Source organism: Mustelus asterias, chromosome 3 (assembly GCF_964213995.1).
Source record: "Mustelus asterias chromosome 3, sMusAst1.hap1.1, whole genome shotgun sequence".
NCBI classification, from domain to species: domain Eukaryota; kingdom Metazoa; phylum Chordata; class Chondrichthyes; order Carcharhiniformes; family Triakidae; genus Mustelus; species Mustelus asterias.
This window is the reverse complement of record NC_135803.1, coordinates 72397540-72419290: the sequence shown is the minus strand read 5'-3', so window position 1 is coordinate 72419290 and position 21751 is coordinate 72397540. Positions and strand designations below refer to the sequence as shown.

The window sequence follows — 21751 nt, the reverse complement described above, 5'->3', positions numbered from 1 at the left end:
GCTTCTTAAAACCTAACTCATTGACAAAGCTTTTTGGTTATCTGCCCTAATATCTCATGTTGGTCAGTGTCAAACTTTGCTGAAACTGTTTCCAAAATCATTCCAGGCTGTGCAGTCCAGGCCACTCCCTGCAATAATAAATGTAATTTTCCTCTTAGACATTTTGCCAATTAACTGAAATCCTTGGTCTCTGATTACCAAGTCTCCTGCTAGTGGAAACAGTTTCTCCCTATCGATGAGGAACATAAGTATTAGGCCAGGAGTAGGCCATTCGGCCCCTCGAGCCTGCTCTGCCATTCAACTAGATCTCCGAGGAGATCTTCTACCCCAATGCCATTTTCCTGGACTATCCCTGTCTCCCTTGGTGTTTTTAATGTGTAGAAATCTATCAATTTCTGTCTTCAACACAATCAAAGACTGAGCCTCTTCGGCCCACGTGGGTGGAGAACTGCAAAGATTCATCATCCTCTGAGTGAAGTAATTCTTCCTCATCTCAGTCCCAAATTCTACGACTGTGTCTGTGGCTCTTGACCGCCCCCCCCCCCCCCCCCCCCCACCCCGGCCAGAAGAAACATCCTGTCTGCCTCTACCTTGTTAAGCCCTGTGAGAATTTTGTATGCTTCAATGGGATCACCTCTCTATTTCTCTAAACTCTACAGAATAAAGGCCCAATCTCCTCAATCTTTCCTCAGAGGGCAACCCTGCAACTCTATTCTATTAGAATCCCTCATAATTTTGAACATATCTATTAAATCTCCCCTTAACCTCTGCGGTAAGGATAAAAATCCTAAATTCTCTTGTTTCTCCACATAAAATTATTCTTCATCCCACATTTCATCCTTGTAAATCTGCTCTGCACCCTACCAAGGCTTTGCTGTCTTCTCTAAAGTTTGGTGTCCAGAAATGCTCAAAATATTCCATCTGGTGGCTAACCAGTGGCGTATAAAGATTTACCATAACCTGCTGCCTGTGTACTTTATGCCTCTTTTCCTAAAGCTTTTTCTAAAGCCTAACGCAATTAAAAAGTTCCAGTTCTCAGGCAATCACGTCCAGTAAAAAAAACCTCTGGCGGACTGGGTTTCATCTGGGATGGGTGGCATCAGGCTAAGGCTCAGTCTGTCAACTTAGCCCCTGCCCTACAATTTCAATCATTTAAATGTTTATCCAACCCTGATAATATGCTAACTCCTGTATTTCATGTTTTTGATCCATTTTTTGAATCCTAATTGTTGTTCGAGCTACACAGAAGACTGTTTACCAGCTATCTGGTTTATGCACTCGCAGTGCAAGCTGTGCAAACAAGGAAGATAAGAGTTCATGTGATGAGTAACTGGGATCTTACACACTGTACTACAATGCAGACTGAAATGTTTAAACATGAAGGGTCATTTGTTGACATAGCCCAAGCTACCAATCTCCCTATGTTAAAAATCTTAAGTTGCGGGGTAGCTTTAACCTCACTCCACCGAGGCAGCTAATGGATGTGCAAGGTGTTAAAATTAGGTTGACTGTACTTACCAACTCAATGCTGCTCCAGCCTAACACTATTTTAACTTTGCAGACTTTCCAGTCAGTTGCAGAGCCCACTATGTGCAGGTGGGAGTCTCGTGAATCTCATGTAAATCAGATGTCACAGAAGCTTTAGAATATGTTTCCCCAAATTGGTCGCCTGCGAACAATGCACTTGTATCTGTTTAGGTGCATAATTTCTTACCTGTGGAGTGAGAAATTCAGTTTAAAATAACCCAGCAGCAAAGGCTTTTTTTACTTAAAAAGGACAAGGTTAGTCTGTCTCCCTCTAGCTCTGGAAGTTACCTAAGAAAAGACAAAGGGTGGAATTTTCCATTCTGGAGATCAAACAGGAAAGCTGTGAGATTCCCACTGTGCAGTGGGCAGGTGAACACGCGCAATCTTCTGCTGTTCAATTAATTAATTATGCATCAGTGAGGAGCTTGGCCAATCTCATGGGGGGTGGGCAGGAAGTTGCCCGCCGTTACCTCGTGGGGTCAAAGGTCATGGCATCACATTAAAAGGTCACCCAGACAGGCGTTCACTCATTGCAGGCCAGGAGCTCTGCACTGGGCTGCACGGTGGCACAGTGGTTAACACTACTGCCTCTCAGTGCCAGGGAGCCGGGTTCAATTCTGGCCTCGGGTCACTGTCTGTGCAGAGTCTCCCGTGTCTGCGTGGGTTTCCTCCGGGTGCTCCGGTTTCCTCCACAGTCCAAAGATTTGCGGGTTAGGTTATTTGGCCATGCTAAATTGACCCTTATGTCAGGGGGATTAGCAGGGTAAATATGTGAGGTTACGGGAATAGGGCCTGGGTGGGATTGTGGTCGCTACAGGCTTGATGGGCCAAATGGCCTCCTTCTGCACTGTAGGGATTCTATGAGTACTCCTCTAGAGTCCTTGCAGCCATAGCTCATACTGGAAACGCTGGCAGATGTGAGCAAACACATCCCAGGACATACTATGGCACATCCGGCATTACTTTTCCCTCATTTCTGGATAAGAGCACCGCCGGTGATACACCTATGATTGAGCCAATGCTTGCTGTTGCAGTGGTCCATGTTCACCAGCATCTTCACCTTACAGAGGCCCCACTGCCTCATGCTGCTCAGCCCTTGCACCTCCTGGCCCTCTGCCAACCTGTGAAGGGCTTTCCTTCTTCTCATCTGAATATGAGCAATTACCAAAGCGGAGTTGTCTCCAGCCTTCTTCATCATGCCTCAGTGGGTGTGTGAACAAATTGAAATCATAAATTTAGTGAGCGAGTGCTTTATAGGTTTTGCTCTATCACAAAGCCAGCAGGCAAGTGCTAAGCCCTTCACCTGGCCTCTGTCTGGGCAAAGCATTCTCACCCCACCCCTTCCAGATAAGGACATTCTGGAGGACCAGAGATAAGTGCTCCTCCAGTTCTTATATGAATGCATATGGAGACATTGCTCTTTGACCAGGGTAATGAGAGCCATGCGCAATAAGCCTCACGTAGACACTTCTCTGTTTGTCTGCACCTATCGTTGAGACTTTATAGAGAGATCATTGTCTCGGCAGTATAAAAAGCTTAACTGCATGTCAGCCAAGAGCATTCACCTGGAGAAGGAGGTTTGGAGTCGTGAGTTAACTGCCCTCCATCAGTCGTGCGTCCTAGAAGTATTCAATCTCCCTCTCTCCTTCACTCCGCCTCTGACTGTAGCCAATGGCAAATGGCACAGAATGAACGGCAGCTCCACACCACACAGGGATCTCGATGTTGTGAGACCCGTGAGTCAGGGACAATCCTGCTGCAATGTGGGCTTCACCACAAAGGAGAACACAAATGGGTATCTTTGAATCCAGTTGCCTCCTAATTATTAAGGTGTCCCTTTAGTCGGTCATGGTAACTTTAACTTTAAAACTTGTGCTGACCTTGAACTTCAACCACCTGAAAAGACCCTCCTCTCACCTGGAGTGATCTCACTTACTGACCAATTGTGTGGTCAAGGTCAGTTTGGAATAATGATGGGCATCACCATTCAAATTCTCCACCACATTCTTTCCTCCCTTTGTCACCCACCAACTTGCCCCATCACCATAGACCCAATATCGTCATTCCTCACCCCTCTGTCACTCTTGAACACTCTCCAGTTAACCAGTACCCTCTTACGATCCACCTTCATATGTCCTCCCTCCCCTCAGAGCCGACAACACATGTTATCAGCCTTATGCCCACAGATTTTGTCCCCCACTTATGAGACCATCGCATACTAGCCACTCATCCTGTATCTGCCACTACTACATCCCCTCTCCCTCTGACTAATCCCTTCTTTCACCAGTACCCGGTGTTGCCCCCCCAACCCCCTGACTACCAATGGCCCCACCATCGACACTGCCAACACTGCCCTCTAAGATTCTCCATTCATCCCTTCCTTGGACATTCCCCCTTTCCTTCCCAATATTTTAGCATAGAGGTGTGAATTATATTATCTCTCCACTTTGAACTCACCTCTTCTACAGTTCTAACACCTATCTTTATACCCAATTGTTCACCCCCTAGTCACTTAGGTAAACACTTGTTTTCCCGGTGCTAAGCTAATTCACATATCAAAAACACCTTCAAACAGATGCATCTGTATCATTTCTCCTTTTATCCAATTCTTTACTTTATCTCAATTTTATTTTTCTTCAATTCTTGGATCTTTCTTTTACTCAAGTATCTTGGCAGTTCCCAAGAAAGAGAAAGCAACATCTATGGAACTCAAAGTCATAGAAGAGGTGAAGCTCGCCAGCTAAAAGCTACTTATGTACCGTCGTCAAATCAAATGTTCTAAATTCTCGCTAGCAGAGAAATTAAGTTGGAGGGAGAGCTTCATTCCAGTGAAATGTAATTCAAGATTAGCCCACACTTGACACAGGCCTGATATATTTTAAATTTGAGGTGTTGTGTTGTCTGAATTGAAGGTTTTGAGGTTATGCAGTTTTTGCTGCAGATGCGATGGCTTCCCCTGCTGAATTGCTGGGGGTTGCTTTAACAGTTGGACTTAGCATGTGGAATCAGGGACGGGAAGCAATCCTATATTCTGGTTTTGCAGGCATGGCACTTTCAAGCTGTCCAGTAATTTACGGCGCAAGCCCTGGCTGTTTCCAGATGTCTCTTTTTGGGCTGAATCTTCTTCAAGCTGGTTCTGTGAATCTGCCAGTTTCCTGCCCTTTTCAATGCTTTTTGCAGGCAAGCTATGATGGTTGCTGTTAACAAATGACCCGTACACAATGCCAAGTCATCTTTCCATATAAGGCGAGTGTTAGTCTTCTGAAGTTTCCTTACCCCTTGTCAGAATTCAAAAGATCAAGTTTTTGCATGCCTGAGAGTGGCTTATCAGTTAGTGTCTTTGTGTTTGGAGGAAAAGCAATCAAGACAAGGCGCTTCTGTTTACTCTTTTGGAACACTCATCTCTTTTTTTTTACCAAAAATATAATTCCTTCATAAGAAAACTGCAAAAGCATTACAAACATTCCAAAATGGCCGTCACACAAAAAGCAATGGCATTCAGATTCTTTACATGTATCAAGTAACACTCTGAGATGACTCAGTACAGTAAAGGAAATGTTTCAGACATTTTACAACAGTCTTACAAATGTTGCAAAGTTATTTTAAAGGTTGTCTACCTGGAACAAGTTTCACTCTGAGGTGCTTCAGTACAACTGAGATACATACAATATTTAGTGCATCCATTCAGTGAGTCATTTGGCCCAAGGAGGTTCTGTTCTCCTCAGTTCAATGTGGTTGAAAGGTCTTAAAGACAGCGACCTTCCCCATTGTACCTCTGCAGCAGCTGCCCCAAGCTTTGGTGCACATAGTCCTGGGCTTTGGAATGTGCCAGTCTGCGACACTCAGTCAGGGACAACTCCTTGTACTGGAAGAACAACAGGTTTCAGGCTCCCTTCTTTGAGTGCCTGAAGGGGTTCTAGCTGAATCCACAAAGAGAAAATCAAGTGACTCTCAGGACCATATTTTACCATTTTGATTCTAAGTGCTGGGCGGACTTGAAACTGGGAGTGTTTCAGATCCGACTTTTAGACCCGTTCTCAGGCACCCCCATATGCACTCTGCCTGAAAAAATATCAGTGATTCTGAATCACGCTGTAGAAGCCTGTGGTCGGGGCTTAACCCGCCCGAAATCCTGCAGCTCCGATCGGCGCCTCCAACTGCGCATGCGGAAAAAAAAAGATAGAATAACGCTCCCTGCCACATCCCTCCCGGGCTGAATAATGCCTCCCCCTTGCCCCCACAGACATTGCCCCACCCCCCACAACATTACTGACCCCGTTATCCCCCCAACCCCTCCGCCACCCAGACCAATCGCGGGCCACTCCCCCTTCCCCCACCGATCTCAGGCACAGAGTGGCAGCGGAATCCCCCCCCCCCCCCCACTGATCTCAGGCAGAGTGCAGCGAACCCCCCCTTCCCCACCCACCCCTGATCTGAGGCAGAGTGGCAGTGGACCTCCCTTCCCCCCACTGATCTCAGGCAGAGAGATCCATCCTCCCCCCTCCACCCTACAGATATCAGGCAGGGTGATCCCCTCACCCCCACCCCGGACCCCTCCCGCACAAGGCCCCCAGCTCCTCCGGACTCCAATGGCTGTGTGACACCTCCCTCTCTTTCCCCTGTCCCCAATCATTGAGGCACTCATCCACCGCCGCCACATGCCCCCCACTCCCTCCCCCACCGCCCCCCCCTCACCCCAGCAGCACACCTGCAAGTGTTCACTTGCCTTTCCCTCAATGCTAACAGGCAAACTACATGGAATTTGCTGGAATGTTCTGCCAAACTGTCTGCAGCTGATCCGCCCTAACGAGGGGCAGCTGCATAAAAAACTCAAGAATGGACAGGCAGGCAGGCATTCCTGCACAAAATGTGCGCACGACCAGCCCCCCGATTTACTGAGGGCGACCTGGGGAGGCTGCTGGATGCAGCAGATGCCAGGCGGGACACTCTCTTCCCCCCCACCCCCCAGGAGGACACACACCCAGGGGAGCTGATGGAAATGCAGCCTGGGAGAAAGCCACCACCCCGGTCAGTACCACGGCACTGGCCCCCGAACCGGGAAGCAGTGCCGGAAAAATGTCAATGACCTCATCCATGCAGCAAGGGTGAGTGCTGAACCCCATCTTGCATCTTCCCCCAAATCTCCCCCAGATCCTCCCATCCCCAGCATCCTGCAGTTTCCAATCCCTGACCCCCAAGCAGCTCCTTCCTATCCCCCCAAGAGCCCCACTGTGCTTGCTCTCTAAGGGCCATCATCTGCAGGAGTCATGCCACCATTTCTTTCATGGCTCCTTCTGTCTCCACAGGAAAAGACCGACCATAACATCCGCGAGAGGGCGAAGACAGGGGGTGGTGAGCCAGACCTCCCAGTCCTCGCCCCCTTTGAGGAGCAGGCGCTGGAGCTCTCAAGAGAAGGGGAGTTGCAGGCAGTCAGTGACAGCATGGTGGGGCTGCCGTCAAGATGTGAGCACCTGTCATTCCTCCACTCACTTTGATGCAACTTCTCGGGGCATGAGATTTGGGTGCGAAGGGCAAGGTTTAAAGGCGATGTATGAGGCATGTTTATTTGCACAGAGAGGTTTAGTGGGTGCCTAGAACTCGCTGCCGGGGGAGGTCGTGGATGCAGATACGTTAGTGACCTTTAAGGGCCATCTTTACAGCTATGTGAATGGGATGTGATTAGAGGCATATGGTCCACGGAAGGGTAGGGGGTTACAAATGAGATGGGCAGCCTGGTAGCTACAGGCGTGGAGGGCCGAAGGGCCTATTCCTGTGATGTAAGTTTCTTGGTGCTTTGTTCTATGTTCAAGATAGAAATGTGAATCACTTGTTTTGCATCCTGGATTCCTCTCCTTCCCTTGCACTTAATCTTGTGTCCTGTGTTGCAGGAACTCAGCCGGACGCCCCGGGGCCTTCTGGACTACAGGCCCGTACTGCAGCTCCCACCCATCCTGGTCAAGACAGCTCAGACGAGTCCTCGGTGGATATGGGTGAAGGGACCTCTGAGGGTGGCATCGTTTTGGCGTCAGCTTCCACGTCACAACTCACCATCCCAGATAGACATGTCGGTGGGTCCAGTTAGTGGTGAGGCTTCTGGGTCACTCTCTGATGAGCACGACACATCTGATAATGTACATGGGATGGAGGAGGGAATGTCCGAGGCCTCTGGCATAAGGGGGCCTGCCAGAGGCGAGGACTCAGCTGGCCCCAGGCTACGTGCTGGGCCTCTGAGATCACTTCTCTCTCAGCTGCTGGAGATGCAGCAACAGAGCCAGGGAATGCAGGAGGGGCTGACGGCCACACTGGACCAATTGCGAGGCTTTTGGGAGAAGTCCTAAAGCTTTCAGATGGACCAGCTATTGCCTGTTTTGCGTGCTTCCCAGGCCAACACTGCAAGGGTGGCGTCTGTAGTGGGAAGCCTGGGGCAGGAGTTCCTCACCATAAGTGGTAGGCTCCAAGCGATGGCCGAGTCACAGCGGGCCACAGCGGAGTCCCAGAGGGCCACGGCTAAGTCACAGTGGGCCGCAGCTGCGGGACTGAACAGGATTCTTGAGGTTCTGTGGCCCATGGTTGAGAGGCTTGAGAGCTTGCAGGAGACCCAGCAGGACAGTACTGACACACAGCGGGCTATGGCAGCAGCCCTTGAGAATGTGGCCCAGTTGCAGAGGGGCTGAGGGGTTGCAGGGCATGGCCCAGTCTTGGAGGGCCACACCTGAGGGGTTGCAAAGTGTGGCCCAGTCTCAGAGGGCACTTGTTGCAGCCATCGAGAGGTGGCCCCTGACTCAAGTGGCCATCGCAGAGGGCTCAACCACCATGGATAGGATGCAGGTGGTCCTCCAGGACTGGCAGTGCCAGGTGATGCCGGAGCTTCTTGCGCTCACTTCAGAAACATCGCTGTCCCATGGAGTGACTCAGGGGTCCACAAGAACCCCAAGGAAGGAGGAAAGGCTTGGGCCCATGCCGTGGCCTTTGAGCCAGGAGACTGTGGCTGTGGCTACACTTTCTGACTCCTCCTTCCTGACACCAGGACATCTCAGGGGCAGCAGAATGAAGAGAGTGTCAAGGAAACATCCCAGACACCTGGAAGCAGGCCAGGGCCCTCAAGGTCCAGGGCCTCCAGAGGAACACCCACCACGCGCATCACAGGCAATAGGACAAGGTAGGCAGCTGGCCTCCTCCACCTCCGATGTACATTCTGGGGAGTCACTGAGACGTAGTGGTAGGCCACGTAAGGTTAGGAAGTTGTAGTTGCACTGAGATGGCTGTGAAGGGCTGCACTAGTTGGAAAGATATTTAAGCACCTTAATATTTTCTGTTCACAAGTTTTTATGTTAGAACATCTTATTTAAACGCCTTTATTGCAATTAAATGTTTTTTCACCACCCACCTGTGATTGATTTGTCTCAAACAGCAATCCTCTTCCATTGATGATCGCCGGAGGGATGCTTCATGTTGATGTCAGTTGGGGAGGCCCCTCAATGCTGTGTCACTGAGAAAAGAAAGCCATTAGTTCCCCAGACCCCACAAGCGATTCTCTCCCGTCCCCCACTCCAACCGCCTCAGGGCCCTGTATGGGGGTTTCAGATCCCTTACCCAATACACAGACATGGGCCCAGGTGCCAGCGTGCATGCAGAGCTCAGGTAGGAGTCAGACTAGTTTGCACCAGGGCATCATCATAATGGTGCTTAGCGAGTCATCATCACTCTCCTGCCTGCCAAAAAACTCGCTAACACAGAGTACCCAGACCCATCACTCTGGTGTGACAATGTTGCAGGAGATAAAAGGAATTTTGTGGGGGAGAGGAGGGATGGAACCGACAGACACAAACCCCTAGCGACTAAACCGCCTGGTGATCAGGGCCTCCCTTGCCCCCCTCGCATGCCTCATTTGAGCTGCCAGCGCCTGGGTGGTGTTCCTCTTCTTCCTCCTCCTCCTCTTCCTGCTGGTCATCCTTCCCAGTGACGCCCGGCTGGTCAGCCTCCATGTCCTCCTCCTCCTCCTCCTCCTCCAATATGTCACCTTTCTGTAGAGCCAGATTGTGCAAGGCACAGCACATGACCACTATGCGGGAAGGGATCACAGGGCTGTATTGGAGGGCCCTGTCAGATCGATCCAGGCACCGGAATCACATTTTGAGAAGCCCAATGCACGTCTCCACTATCGCGCAGGTAGCTACATGGGCATCATTGCAGCGGGTCTCTGCCTCAGACACAGGCCTCCGCACAGGCGTCATCAGCCATGTCCATAGTGGATAACCCATATCACCCGCGAGCCACCCCCGCAGCCTGGGCTTCTCCTCAAATGCCTCCAGGATATCTGAGCTCCAGACAATGAAGGTGCCGTGCACACTCCCTGGGTGTCTTGTGCAGACATGCATCATGATCATATTATGGTCACACGCTAGTTGAACATTCAGGGAGTGGAACCCCTTCCTGTTGATGAATCTTCACGGATTCTGTAGGAGGTGCCTTGAGGGCGAAGTGGGTGCAGTCGATGGCCCCCTGAACGTTAGGCATCCCCCGTGTTGTAGGGGAATTAAAGCGATGGACACAAAATGGTTGCCTGGCACACAAAATGGTTACCTGGGAAGGGACATTAACTGACACTGGCTTTTAGCACAGACAGTTACTTAAAAGTTAAAACATGCAGGAACCGAAATGTTGCAGGAAGCTGGTTAGAGCTTGAGGCACTTTAAGATAAGGCCAGACCCAGAACAATGAGTCTGATAATAAGGTCAGCCACAAATGGGGACATAAATACATAAATGCAACAAAATCAGCCACTGAATGTATAGATCGAAACCCGTCATTGATAGAGGAAATGTATCCATTCTATGAACAATGATATGTTAACTGTCCATGTCTGTACCTGTCTGCTTGTAACGATGTGTTAACTATTAATGTCCGTATCTGTCTACTCAACCTGTAACGATGTGTTAACGGCTAATGTCCGTACTGCCTATTGTCTAAAAAGTATAAAAATGATCAACTACCATTGTGTAGTTGAGAAGGTAGCTGCCAAGTACTGCAGAGTACCAGTGCTTTCTCCCAAAGCTTCGTGTCCGAAATTGTATTGTTGAAACCTCTAAGTCTGACTCCGGTGGTAAATTTCCCACAACACCCCGCAATGGCTGCGAACCCTGCAGCCTGGGCTTCCTGATGGGCCTGGTCCAGGTTAAATTTAATGTACTGCCCAGCCCGAGCATACAGGGCTTCTGTGACCTGCTTGACACAAGTGTGCACAGCTGACTGGGAGATGCCACAGACATCTCCGCTTGGGGTCTGGAAGGAGTCAGTCGCATAAAAGTTCAGAGCAGCCACCGAGAGTGGGTGCCCGCCCCCCCCCCCCCCCCCCGCCTCCCACCACCTCCACCCTACCCGCCTCTAGATGCCAAGTCCTGCAACAGGGTGCACAGGTGTTGCACTGTCTCCTTTCAGGGGCGGAGGCGGAGACGTCGGTGGCACGCAGTGTCTGACACCTGTTCAAATGACACTCGTGCACAGAACTGCCGGGGTCTCTGCTCCTTCTCCTGCATGCCCCCTCCTCCTCTGGGTGAATGGCAGCCACCTCCTGTCTCTGGTTGTTGTCTCCCTCTACTATTGCAAGTGGTAAGGTCCGGGCCTCCTGTGCCCGCAATTCCTCCTCCAGCTCCTCCTCCTCAGCTCCAGCAGCAACCAAAAGAACAGCAAGATCAATGGGTTGCATTGCAAAAGCCATCTTGTCACTCTGAAAGGGGAGGGGGAGATGGAGGGGAACACGGGTGGAGGTTAAGGAATGCACATCAACAGTCACTATCCATACCCTCCAATTCCCCAGCCACATGCTCCCCACAATCACAGCCCCCCAAATTCCCCCAGCCACATGCTCCCCACAATCATAGCCCCCCATTCCCCCAGCCACATGCTCCCCACAATCATAGCCCCCCATTCCCCCAGCCACATGCTCCCCACAATCACAGCCCCCCAAATTCCCCCAGCCACATGCTCCCCACAATCACAGCCCCCCCATTCCCCCAGCCACATGCTCCCCACAATCACAGCTCCTTGAAAAGTTGAGAGGCTGCAGCAGTGCTTTTTGCAAAGACTTTGTGCACATCCTTCAGCTGTAAGTGAGCTGAGTGCACTAGGACCCAGCAGCATTGCAAGACCCGAGGTCAGTGCTGAGACCCGGGTCTGTGCTGCAAATTGGACATTGGAGACCCTGCTGAGCAATAGCCCCCCACCCCCCACACACTCACAGAGCCGCCACCAACCCGAGAAAGAAAATGGCCGCAACGAAAGGACACCCGTAAGCAGCAGAGAGCTGTTGGACGCTACACAGTTACCTCCTCACTAACCCTCACGGAAGGAGTGCCTGAATCGGACTTTTATTGAGCATGTCTCTTTTATGCCGATTCCGGATTGGCAAACGCGATGGTAAAGGGGGAAATGCCGGTGAAGTAGAGCGTGCAGCCTATTAATTCAATTTAAATGCATTCCAATACCCATTTCCGGTGCCGTCCCGACACGTCCATTTTCAGGCCTTGGTAAAGGGGGAACCGGCGCGGAGTGGGGTGCGGATCGCGCTACTCGCCTCACACCCGACTTTAGCAAGTTTACGCACCCGAAAACAGCTACAACTTGATGGTAAATTCGGGCCCTCAGAGTCCATTTTGGATGCAGTCTTTAAACTCAACCCAAGGTTTATATAAATGTGACCATCAAAACATTTTTTCTAAAAATGTGCAATATAACTGCGTAATGCAGATCTTATTATCTAATTAGGATCTGATTTTAACCATGGGAAATGGGAATACCAGGCTGCTGAGTGAACCCTGTGGGATTAATTGGTTCAGAGTCAACCCACAGTGGGATGTGAAGAGCTCAGAGGCTGCAGGCACACAGACCTTTGGCATTTATGTGTTACATAAGCAAGTTCCAAAGTCAAAGTAAACTGTGACTTTGGAACTTGCGTATTTGTGATATTTCAGTCCGTAATGTCTGAACTCTGGGGAAGTCTATCTGGGGGCAGGGACTGCCCCAAAGATGCGGTGGGGAACATCTCCCTTACCCCTACTCCCGGAGGTCCCCAGGTAGGAATTGCCTGGGAAGTTCTAAACTTTTGATGGGTGATTGTTCTGCACTGGGAACCATCTGATCAGGAAATCTAAATCACAAAGTTCATGTGGTTTCGTCTGGCTCAGTAATAGTTACCCAGAAAACTTCAGAAGAATTAAAATCACTTATAGCCTCTGCGTAACTATGGGTACTTCTGGGTAAATGACCCCAACTCCCCCATCTCTTCCCGGCCAGTGGGCTCCTCCTACTAACCACCACCACACATTCCCAGAGGGCCCCTTACCCTGCCAAACCCTCCCCCTTAAATTTTCCAGAGCCAAATAAAGGACAGGGCAGTGATCACTTTTACAACTGGTGGCACAGCATGGCATAGGCATCTGGCATGGCAGGTCTTCAAGCAATTTCTTAACCATTTCATTTTGGTCAGTTGCCTTGAATGAAGAGGTGAAACTTACAATAGGTAATGGAGTACTATTGCATCTTGCTGCATCATACTCAGTGGAGAAGGAAGAACAGCAACGACAATAATGGAGAGGCAGTGGCATAGTGGGTTTGGCACTGGACTAGTAATCCAGAGACCCAGAATAATGCTCTGGGGATCAGGTTTCAAATCCCACCACAGTAGATGGTGGAATTAAAAGTCTAGTGATGACCATGAAACCTTTGCCGATTGTCGTAAAAACCTATCTGGTTCGCTAATGTCCTTTAGGGAAGGAAATCTGCCAGCCTTAGCTGGTCTGGCCTACATGTGACTCCAGATCCACAGAGCAATTAGGGATGGGCAAAAAAGGCTGGGCCAGCCAGTGATGCCCACATCCCATGAAAGAATGAAAAATAGCCGAACTGGATCTGTCATCTGCAAACTTACTCATCATACCCCCTCCACATTCACATCAAGATCATCCATCAATATAAGATAGTCACCAAGAAATCCAAAGGGAATTCAGAAGAAACTTGGTTATTCAAATAATGGTGAGAATGTGGAACTCACCACCACAGGGAGTGGATGAAGTGAATAATATAGATGCAGTAAGGGGAAGCTGGACAAACATTTGAGGGAACAGAGAATAGAGTGTTCTGATGCTTAGATGCAGTGAGGAGGACTCAATTGGAGCATAAACAACAACATGAACTGGTTGGATCTAATGGCCTGATTCTATGCTGCATATACTAGAACCTGCCACTCTCATATCCCATTCATCTCTATATCAAAAGCTGATAAGGATACTGGCCTGCATTTACAGGACTATTCAATATAAAACAAACTTATAGTTCTGTTCCTCTACAAGATCACTGCTAGGGTTCATTTTGAATACCATGTCCAATGTTGTTATCTTCACATGTTGGCATCTGGTGAGGCAGTGGCAGAGCGGTATTGTCACTGGACTAGTAATCCAGAAACTCAAGATGATGCTCTGGGGACCTGGATTTGAATCACACCAAGGCAGATGGTGAAATTTGAATTCATAAAAATCTGGAATTAAAAGTCTAATGATGACCATGAAACCATTGGTAACTATTGTAAAAACCCACCTGGTTCACTAATGTCATTTAGGGAAGGAAATCTGCCATCCTTACCTGGTGTGGCCTACATGTAACTCCAGATCCACAGCAAAGCGGTTGATCCTTAAATACCCGGCCAGCGACGCCCACACTCCATGAACGAAAAAAGAAACTTGCTGGATGATATTTACTTTAAGCATGGGGAAAAAGTTTGGTCACAAAATTGATGCCTTGTTTAAGATATCCCGGCTACCCAGGTGGGCTTAAAAAACAATTTCTATTTAGATCTGCATAGACTGAAGACGTGATTGAAGCTTATGAAAAATGAAGTGACACACAAACAATTTATTTAAATTTAGATAGTTTGTGAAGTACCGGGGGTTATACTTAGAAATTATTCAAGGGTAGAAGTTAGATGTCAGGAAAGTTCTTCTTTTCCCATAGAAGAGTGGAGCTTTGGAACAAGTTACTGACTAATGGAATGAGTGTTGATTTGCTCAAAAATGAACTAGACCAGTCCCTGAGCAATGAAGGGATCAAGTGATATAAGTGCCAATATCATATGGTTCATGAACGTACAATCTTTTAGATTAGATTTGAAACCCTTTGGGGGTTGAAGGGGAATGCTATTTCTGTAATTGGTCAGGGGTTTTTATATGATTTTTTTCACTTTTCATTGGCGATTACAAGGCTCTGAGCAGGGAGGGAGCGTCTCATTTTAATGCGTAACACATTAGACAGTGTAGGACAGGCGTGGTAGAACAACTGGTTTCTTCCTGACCACAGATGTGTTTTGTAATCCAAGTAAATTTCTGATTAGATTAACAGCTTTCACCTTTAAATGAATTATTGTCAGATTGGGTAGCCTTTATAACGGTCCAATTCCTGGGACTGTGGGACAAAGTGTACTCCTAAATTAGTACTTGGGAGTACTAATTTTTGTTAGTATGATTTTTATTAACATTATATTTTCATGTTAGAAATGACTGTTGATGACATTAGCAAACTAATACTTAATGTGTTATGGAATGCTACTGTCAGTTTGTATAAGATGTCAACTTGCCTTGGTAGAACTTTGTTGAATCAGGTTACATTCATAGGGTGAAATTTTCCGGAGTGTCAGGGTTCTCGTCGCTACCACCATTTCAGGCAGTGAGTTCCAGATTCTCACCACCCTCCATGTGAAAAGGTTTTTCCTCAAATCCCCTCTACATCTCATGCCCCTAACCTTAAATCTGTGCCCCCTAGCTATTGACCCCTCTACTAAGGGGAAACGTTTCTTCCTATCTACCCAATCTACGTACCTCAAACTTTTGTAAACTTCAATCAAGTTCTCCCTCAGCTTTCGCTGTTTTAAGGAAAACAACCACAGCCTAATCAGCTGAAATGCTTCAGCCCAGGGAACATCCTGGTGAATCTCCTCTGCACCATTTCGAGTGCAATCACATTCTTCCTATAGTGAGGCGACCAGAATTGCACACCATACACTAGCTGAAGGCTAACTAGTATTTTATACAGCTCCATCATAACCTCCCTGCTTTTATATTCTATGTCTAGGCTAATAAAGGCAAGCATGCCTTATCTACCTGTTCAGTTGCCTTCAGGGATCTTTGGGCATATACCCCAAGGTCTCGCTGTACGTCCTAGTATCCTTCTGTTCATTGTGTATTCCCTTGCTTTGTTTGTCCTCCCGAAATGCATCATCTCACAGTTTTCAGAGTTAAATTCCATTTGCCACTGTTCTGCCCATCTGACCAGACCATCTATGTCATCCTGTAATCTAAGACTTTTCTCCTAACTGTTTACCATACCACCAATTTTTATGTCATCTGCAAACTTACTCATCAATCCCACCCACCCTCCCCACATTCACATCAAGATCATTCCTGTACACTACAATCAGCAAGCGACCCAGCGCTGATCCCTATAGTACACCACTGGACACAGGCTTCCAATAACAAACTCACCTTTTTTTTTGAGACTTGCAAATTTCCATTAACACATTCCATTCTCTGGTGGGGGTGGAGGGGGGGGAGGAGAGAGGTGGGTCAGATGGCTTTCTGGTGGGGGGGAGGGAGGCGGGTCAGGTGGCTCTCTGATGGGGTGAGGAGGGAGGCGGGTCAGATGGCTCTCTGGTGGGGGGGGGAGGAGGCGGGTCAGGTGGCTCTCTGGTGGGGGGGAGGAGGCGGGTCAGGTGGCTCTCTGGTGGGGGGGAGAGAGGTGGGTCAGATGGCTCTCTAGTGGGGGGGAGGGAGGTGGGTCAGGTGGCTCTCTGATGGGATGAGGAGGGAGGCGGGTCAGGCGGCTCTCTGATGGGGTGAGGAGGGAGGTGGGTCAGATGGCTCTCTGGTGTGGGGGAGAGAGGCGGGTCAGATGGCTCTCTGGTGGAGGGGGAGGGAGGCGGGTCAGGTTGCTCTCTGATGGGGTGAGGAGGGAGGCAGGTCAGATGGCTCTCTGGTGGGGGGGAGGGAGGCGGGTCAGGTGGCTCTCTGATGGGGTGAGGAGGGAGGCGGGTCAGATGGCTCTCTGGTGGGGGGGAGGGAGGCAGGTCAGGTGGCTCTCTGTTGGGGAGGCGGGAGGTGGGTCAGGTGGCTCTTGGATGGGGGGAGGAGGGAGGCAAGTCAGATGGCTCTGTGTTGGGGGCAGGGGGGGTCTGCTGCCATTCTGCGTGAGATTGGTGGGGGGAAGGGGGGTCCGCTGCCACTTTGCGTGCGATTGGTGGGGGGGGGGGAAGGGTGGCAGAGGGCCGCGATCAGTCTAGGTAGCAGGGGGGTGGGGGGATAAGGAGGAGAGTTATGTTATGGGGTGAGGCAATGTCTGTAGGGGCTGGGGGGAGGCATAATCGAGGCCAGGAGCGATGTGGCAGGGGAGTATTTTTCTATTTTGTTTACTGCGCATGTGCAGATGAAGGCGCCGATTGGAGCTGCCAGATTTTGGGTGTGATAAGCCCCGCCCACAGGCTTGTGCAGTGCAATTCAGAATTGCTGATTTCTTTTCAGGCAGTGTATGGGGGCGCCCGAAAACGGGTCTAAAAGTCGGATCTGAAACACTCCCAGTTTCAAGTCCGCCCAGCACTTGGAATCAAAATGGTAAAATAAGGCCCTGAGTCTCACTGGGGTCACATTGTATCATTCTGGGGACACACTGGATCACACAGGATCACCATGGGTGTCACACTGGATCACTCTGGGGTCACATTGGATCACTTTGGGGATCACACTAGGATCACTTTAGGGTCACAGTGAGATCACTTTTTTAAAAATCCAATTCAATCAAATCAAGTCCAATTCAGAGTCTCAACAAGTTGACACATTCCCCATCTAAGCTGACAAGACAGCGCTCTCACCTCCTGTCTTGGGCTTGATCTACATGATCCAAGCTGATTGGAGTAGGCATTGCACCTCCTCCAAGGCTTGATCTCATTTGCATCTTAGCCAAAAGGCCGAGTTGCTGCTTTTAAAAATTGCTTCATATGAAGCTAAAGTGTAACCTAATGACCTCAACCAAGCACAGCATGTCGATACTACACTTGATCTTAGCTAAAAGGATCACTTTGGGGTCACACTATGTCACTCAGGGTTGCACTGGGATCACTCTGGGGTCACATTAGATCACTTTAGGGTCACACTGGGATCGCTGAGGTCATGCTGGATCACTCAGGGGTCACAGTAGGATCACTCTGGGGTCACACTAGGATCACTCAGGGGTCACACTAGGATCACTCTGGGGTCACATTGCATCACTCTGGGGTCACACTAAGATCACTTTGGGGTCACACTAAGATCACTCTGGGGTCACATTAGATCACTTTAGGGTCACACTGGGATCGCTGAGGTCATGCTGGATCACTCAGGGGTCACACTTGGATCACTCAGGGGTCACACTAGGATCACTCGGGGTCACACTAAGATCACTCTGGGGTCACACTAAGATCACTTTGGGGTCACACTAAGATCACTTTGGGGTCACTTTGGATCACACTGGGATCACTGAGGTCACGCTGGATCACTCAGGCGTCACACTACGATCACTCTGGGGTCACATTGGATCACTCTGGGGTCACATTGGATCACTCTGGGGTCACATTGAATCACTCTGAGGTCACATTGGATCACTCTGGGGTCACATTGAATCACTCTGAGGTCACATTGGATCACTCTGGGGTCAGACCCCATTCCCGACGAAAAAGCGATGATGTGATGACGCCGGTACGTGCCGGTGATGTCAGCACGTTTAGCGCGCAGGGGGAGGGGGCAGAAACCCCGGAGCCGGGTGGAGGTGAGTGTCCGGGATGCTGTTTGCTGACCCGGGCAGTGAGTGGACTACTTTACACTGGGCCCAGGGTCAGCCGGTGAGGGTAACCCGGCTGCAGAGCGGAGTCCCGACTCTTTAAACCTGGTAGGCGGGGGGAGGATTCGGCAAACCGGGGGAGCGGGTTTGACTGCCTGTGATAGTGAAGGAGGAGCCCCCTGGGGGGGAGGAGAGGCTCGTCCCAGGACTGGAAAGGGGGCTGTGGGACCTGTGTTCAGGAGAGATGATATTTCAGGGGGATGTGTGGGAACCGTGAGGCTAGGCTAGGGTGGGGTTGATGTAGCTTGTGGAGGACTGGTTTCGTTTCTGACATCACCATCAGTGATCAGTAGAATTACATTGGATCTTCCCGATGAACCTCATCATAGAATCCCTACAGTGCACAGAGAGGCCATTTGGCCCATCGAGCCTGCACTGACAACAATCCCACCAGGCCCTATCCCTGTAACCCCATGTATTTACCCTGCTAATTCCCCTGAAACTAAGGGGTAATTTAGCATAGCCAATCAACCTAACCCACACACCTTTGGACTTTGGGAAGAAACTGGAGAAAACCCACACACACATGGGGAGAACATGCAAACTCCACACAGTTACCCAAGGCTGGAATCGAACCAGGGACCCTACTGCTGTGAGGCAGCAGTGCTAACCACTGTGCCATCGTGCTGCCAGTGGGTTCTGCAATTCCAGGCCAATAATTCAAAGGGTCACTTTCTCTCTATGAGTTAAGTATTCCAGTTTAGGGACCTTTAACATTTCCTTGTCTGCCCTTTCAGTTATGGACTTTTTTCCTTTATTTTTGTTAGGGTGGCACAGTGGTTACCACTGCTGTCTCACAGCGCTAGGGACCTGGGTTCAATTCCTGGCCTCAGGTCACGTCTGTGTGGAGTTTGCACATTCTCCCCGTGTTTGCGTGGGTTTCCTCCGGGTGCTTTGGTTTCCTCCTGCAGTCCAAAGATGTGCAGGTTAGGTGGATTAGCCATGCTAAATTGCCCCTTACTGTCAGGAGACTAGCTAGGGTAAATGCCTGGGGTTATGGGGATAGGGCTTGGATGGGATTGTTGTTGGTGCAGACTCGATGGGCCAATCCTGTAGGATTCTATGATTCTAGGAGCCCTGGCATTACAGTATAATTACCCACCAGGACAAATCAATGGACGTGGAAATATGAGTAAGTTTGTCAGCCTCTTGAATTTGTTGTACTGCTCAGTTTAGGTTATGGATGTTCTACCTCAGTTCCACTTGGCTGACCTTTGCATCAAACTCAGTTATGAAAATTTCAATTAATCCACTATCCGCAGTCGTTTGGAATAATGAGTTTCAGAACCTTTTGGATGAAACTGAGCTTCTTGATTTCACTCCTAAAATGGCCTAGCCCTAATTTTCAGATTCTGCTCCTCTTGTTCTGGCTGATATTTATTACAGTAAGAAGTTTAACAACACCAGGTTAAAGTCCAACAGGTTCATTTGGTAGCAAAAGCCACAAGCTTTCGGAGCGCTGCTCCTTTGTCAGGTGAGTGGGAATTCTGTTCACAAACAGGGCATATAAAGACACACACTCAATTTACAGAATAATGGTTGGAATGCGAATACTTACAGCTAATCAAGTCTTAAAGGTACAAACAATGTGAGTGGAGAGAGCACCAAGACAGGTCAAAGAGATGTGTATTGTCTCCAGACAGGACAGCCAGTGAAATTCTGCAAGTCCAGGCAAGCTGTGGGGATTACAGATAGTGTGACATGAACCCAATATCCCGGTTGAGGCCGTCCTCATGTGTGCAGAACTTGGCTATCAGTTTCTGCTCAGCGACACTGCGCCGACGTGCAGGCTGCCTTGGAGAACGCTTACCCGAATATCAGAGGCTGAATGCCCGTGACCGCTGAAGTGCTCCCTAACAGGAAGAGAACAGTCTTGCCTGGTGATTGTCAAGCGGTGTTCATTCATCCGTTGTCGCAGCGTCTGCATGGTTTCCCCAATGTACCATGCCTCGGGACATCCTTTCCATCCCCACATCCCCACTTCTTGCCTTCAAACAACCGCACAACCTCAAACAGACCATTGTCCGCAGCAAACTACCCAGCCTTCAGGAGAACAGTGACCACGACACCACACAACCCTGCCACAGCAACCTCTGCAAGACGTGCCGGATCATCGACACGGATGCCATCATCTCACGTGAGAACACCATCCACCAGGCCAACGTTGTCTACCTGATACGCTGCAGGAAAGGATGTCCCGAGGCATGGTACATTGGGGAAACCATGCAGACGCTGCGACAACGGATGAATGAACACCGCTTGACAATCACCAGGCAAGACTGTTCTCTTCCTGTTGGGGAGCACTTCAGCGGTCACGGGCATTCGGCCTCTGATATTCGGGTAAGCGTTCTCCAAGGCGGCCTTCACGACACACGACAGCACAGAGTCGCTGAGCAGAAACTGATAGCCAAGTTCCGCACACATGAGGACGGCCTCAACCGGGATATTGGGTTCATGTCACACTATCTGTAATCCCCACAGCTTGCCTGGACTTGCAGAATTTCACTGGCTGTCCTGTCTGGAGACAATACACATCTCTTTAACCTGTCTTGATGCTCTCTCCACTCACATTGTTTGTACCTTTAAGACTTGATTAGCTGTAAGTATTCGCATTCCAGCCATTATTCTGTAAATTGAGTTTGTGTCTTTGTATGCCCTGTTTGTGAACAGAATTCCCACTCACCTGACGAAGGAGCAGCACTCCGAAAGCTTGTGGCTTTTGCTACTAAATAAATCTGTTGGACTTTAACCTGGTGTTGTTAAACTTCTTACTGTGTTTACCCCAGTCCAACGCCGGCATCTCCACATCATATTTATTAACCATGCATGGGATTGTTATCCATATTATTGGAAGGTAGCCTTGGAAGTTGCAACTAGGAACATGAGAATGTCCAAATGATGTAAGACCAAGATCCATTTAGTTTGCCTTCTGCCATCTTAATAGTCATCCTATGCAACGATATCTAATCATATGAATTAGAAGCAGCAGTAGGCCACTTGGACCTTCAAGGCTGCCCCACTATTCAATAAGATCATGCCTGAATTGCCTGTAACCTCAACTCCACATTCCCACCTACCACTAGTAACCTTTCGCCCCCTTGCTGACCAAGAATCTATCTAGCTCTGCCTGAAAAATATTCAAAGAATCTCCTTCCACTGCCTGTTGAGGAAGAGGATTCCGAAGTATCATGATCCTCTTGAGAGGAAAAACTTTTCATTTGTCTTAATTAGGTTACCCTTTGTTTTTGGACAGTGACCCCTCATTCTAGATTCTCCCACTGGAGGAAACATCCTTTCCCATCCACCCCATCTT

General features: G+C 49.3%; 1 protein-coding gene across 8 annotated transcripts in view; it reads left to right on the top strand.

Annotated features, from left to right (window-relative positions):
- Positions 1 to 12523: 12523 nt before the first annotated feature.
- cox18 (cytochrome c oxidase assembly factor COX18) overlaps positions 12524 to 21751 on the top strand; it is a 31711-nt gene continuing 22483 nt past the window's right edge. The window contains exons 1-2 of one of the 8 annotated variants that reach the window (XM_078209183.1): positions 18454 to 18486; positions 19206 to 19570. Coding sequence is in view for 1 of the 8 variants with exons in the window: in XM_078209177.1 (XP_078065303.1) it covers positions 12553 to 12599 (47 nt within the window). In the remaining 7 variants the exon portion in view is untranslated. Of the gene's footprint in view, positions 12600 to 18328; positions 18487 to 19205; positions 19571 to 21751 lie in introns of those variants that run through there. The other 7 variants (XM_078209179.1, XM_078209177.1, XM_078209182.1 and 4 more) reach the window with 7 other exon arrangements.